The 3750-nt window shown below is 32.9% G+C and overlaps 1 protein-coding gene across 1 annotated transcript; it reads right to left on the bottom strand.

Annotated features, from left to right (window-relative positions):
- Positions 1 to 386: 386 nt before the first annotated feature.
- LOC117704068 (olfactory receptor 5M9) lies at positions 387 to 2771 on the bottom strand. Its single transcript, XM_034496045.2, has one exon. It carries the CDS (start codon positions 2748 to 2750, stop codon positions 1818 to 1820), a length of 933 nt encoding a protein of 310 aa, XP_034351936.1. The 5' UTR covers positions 2751 to 2771; the 3' UTR covers positions 387 to 1817.
- Positions 2772 to 3750: the final 979 nt, after the last annotated feature.

Raw genomic sequence — 3750 nt, 5'->3', positions numbered from 1 at the left:
GAAGAACAGTGGATTTGGGGGAGAGGATAAGTGGGAGACGAAACTAAGTAGAGGGGAGAGAAGGAAAACTGTGGTCAAGGTGTATTGTATGAGAGAAAAATAAATAAAATGAAAAGAAATACTTGTGTTACCTGAGCTCATTTATATACTGCATATAGAGAATAAGATAAAATAATTGATTATATATTAATTTTCAAAATTTCAAAATAATGGAGAAAATAAACGTAAACAAGAAATGATATATTTAGGCTCACACTCTCAGAAGTCTTAGTGCATCATTCTCTGGGCATATTGCTAACAGTGTGTAGCAAGGCAGAACATCATGGTGTGACCTGTGCAATAGAAGCAAGCTGAGTGAGGAACTGGAATCAAAATGTCCTCTTCAAAGGTGTAAGTCAGCGACCTACTTCTTCCATCCAGGCCCATATCCCAAGTTTTTGTCACTTCTAACTATGCCAACAGTTGATCACAAAGTCTTCTTCATGTGCTTTCATGGAGATTTATGATTCAAAACACAATAGACAACTAAATTATGCTTTTATATTCTAGATTTTATTTTTATATATGACTCAGAAAACTTCATTAATCACCATCTTAAATACTAAGCATCCATTCATAGTAATCATTAATGCAGTGGTGAGGTACTCCAACTGAATTTTCTTAAGGTACTAATCTGACCACTGTAGAGCTTCACTAGTTCAAGGAAATAACTGGTAATAAAGAGAGGATAAAAGACATAATACATACTAAAAAACGATAGTCAATAGAAGGGAACATTACAGTGTCCTAATTATTATTACTGATTCACCTTTAAATACAAAGATATAGTAAGATAGCAATTTGAGTGTGGATAATATATTATCCTAAAGACATGCTTTTATGTCTTGATCTAACAACCATTTCAGTGACCACAATTCTGTTTATTGTATGACCATTTCAAAATGTATATAGTAAATCTTAAGTGCTTTCAATATCATTATGATCTCTCATGACACTCTCTCTATACTGATACCTTTCATCTTTCCAATTTTTTTTATTACTTTCATGTGTGGTTGTGCACACATAATATTTGTGTGTGTGTGCTCTCTTTCTTAGTTTCATTAACTTTGATTGCATGAGAACAGGTAGGAGATTATTTATTGGAACAATCAAAAGAATCAAAGAGGACATCATTGGAGAACACATGGCATTTTCTTCAGAAATCAAGTACTACCAATAGTCCCTCAGGGAGTGAAGGTACATATTTAAGGATGAGGAGAAAGGTTATTTTATCATTGAACTGAGAATTTGAACCGAGAAAAAGCACAAGCAGTATTATCTAAGGAGAAATATATATATTGAATGGGAAAATTTAGATTATGCTAAGATACTTGCATATTCTCAATGCAGTATCATTGCTAAAATTTCATTTGTATATGAACATTTTATAATATCCTTTGCAAATAAGGGTCATCATATTCCTACTGGAACTATAGATTTTATAGTGAAGACAAATATAATTAACAAAAGCCTTAAAATATAATATGTAACTCTACTAGGGGACTTACATTTTAATTGTTGTTAATTCAAACTTATTTGCAAATACCTCCAATAACTTAATTAACACAAATTAGTAAATAATATAGAATTTCATGAAATAGTTGAATATTTAAGATAACAAATGCTTAATAGAGAAGCATCATGCTGTGAAGCAACACTGTGGACAACTGGATCTTTTGATTTTTGCATAAGGGTTATATGTAGAAAGATTTTCAAGCTGAGAAATCTATGCTTCTTCAACACATTTGGATAAACATCCTGCTAAAGTATGTTTGATTTCATTTCCTCAAGTTTGCCTTGGCAATTACCTTGCTGACTGCTTCTTTCACATCTTTGTTCCTGAGACTGTAGATCATGGGGTTCAGCATAGGAATCACACTGGTATAAAATACAGCCACCATCTTTCCCTGCTCCACAGACTCCTCCGTTGGCCTTCTGAGATACATAAATATGAGGGTTCCATAAAACATGGAAACAGCTGTTAAGTGGGATCCACAGGTGGAGAATGCCTTTCTCCTGCCATCAGCTGAGTGCATGCGTAACACAGCTACTACAATGAGCACGTATGAAATGAGCACCACTGACAAGGAATATGTGAAGTTAATTCCAGCAATAACAATCATTGTGTACTCTTTGATATGCACTCCTCCACAGGCAATCTTGATGAGAGGAGGATCAGCACAATAGAAGTGGTTGATTGTAATGTTTCCACAGAAATACAAACCATATGTCCACAGAGTGCAAATCAGACTCACAGAGAATCCATAGACATAAGGCACAGAAATGAGGCGGACACAGACAACCCTGGACATCTTGCTGCTGTAGAGCAAAGGGTTGCAGATGGCCATGTAACGATCAAAGGCCATCACTGCTAGAATATAGACCTCCACATGCACCAGAGCGATGAAAAAGTAGCATTGCACCAGACATCCAACATAAGAAATAGTTTTTGTTTCTGATAGTAAGTTTTCCAGCATTTTGGGAGTAACATTTGAAGAGAACAACACATCCACAAAGGACAAATGACTTAGGAAAAAATACATAGGACTCTGAAGCTGAGGGCTGATGCTGATCAAAATTATCATGCCAATGTTTCCCAACAAAGTGACCATGTAAACAATCAAGAACATCACAAAAAACAGTACCCTTAATTCCTGACGCCTTGTCAATCCAACAAGAAGGAATTCGGTTACATCTGTAAAATTTGGCATTGTCTTAATATAGAGTCTATGTTTTCTGCAAAGAAAAACATTTATAAATACATTTTTCATTGTTAGAGCATTTTGATTTAAATTTTCTTATGCTTACTAGATACTTTATCAAATAACATATTTTTATATGTTTAGTATTGAGTTAAACAGGCTATATGTAAAATGGTTTGCTTGATCATGTTACAAAATAGCTTCTAAATTTTCAAATGAGATACAGGGTAGCCTAGTATAGGTATCCAGGATTTTAGTTAGTGTACTGTGAATGAAATTTAAATGTTATAAATTGTTAGAATGGTGAAACTTACAGAAACTTAAAGATCAAGTTTTCCATAGATCCTTTGCTGCATGAATATTTTCTACTCAGCATGGCTTATTCTAAATAGTCAGTCACACAATGAAAAATTGACATGTAGTCGCTCAAACTGTGATGAACTTTTGTTAAATCACTACTTGAGGGGAACCTGCAAATAAGTTTAAATTTATATTCACATGAAAATCTCTTACAACAAGAAGGAGAGGAATCTATGAGAAAGATTTATCCTATGATCAATGAATAAATAAAAAGAAACTGTTGAATATGATCTTAGGGCAATTATTATACAATTATTTTTTCATTGTAGATTTTGTAAAATCTATAGTTTCAGCATGAATAGTAAGTAGAACTCATTTATTTCTATACTCATGCTGAGGAGCATAGATATAATTTTGATATACAAAAGATATAGTAAAATGCTCATATACAAATGACTTTTTAATCAATGAACTTTCATTGTGAATGTGCAAAGTATTCTTACTGAGAGCTTAAGTTTCCCTCAAGTTGTAAATTACAGATGAAGTTATGAGCTTTCATATCTACAAAAACCTTGACCCAAACTAAATAGTCCATATTTTCTAGCTAGAATTTAATTTGGTAGTACTTATAAATTATATACCATTTTTACATATAAAATATATCATTAGGGCATTTAAAAATATAAATTAAAAGTAATTTTTCAGTCAT

The sequence above is a fragment of the Arvicanthis niloticus genome, chromosome 2, assembly GCF_011762505.2.
Source record: "Arvicanthis niloticus isolate mArvNil1 chromosome 2, mArvNil1.pat.X, whole genome shotgun sequence".
Taxonomy (NCBI): domain Eukaryota; kingdom Metazoa; phylum Chordata; class Mammalia; order Rodentia; family Muridae; genus Arvicanthis; species Arvicanthis niloticus.
The sequence above is the reverse complement of the archived record's forward strand: the minus strand, read 5'-3'. Positions and strand labels throughout refer to the sequence as shown.

Coding starts and splice junctions, on each gene's coding strand:
- LOC117704068 (XM_034496045.2), bottom strand. CDS start 2,750: ATGCCAAATTTTACAGATGTAACCGAATTCCTTCTTGTTGGATTGACA.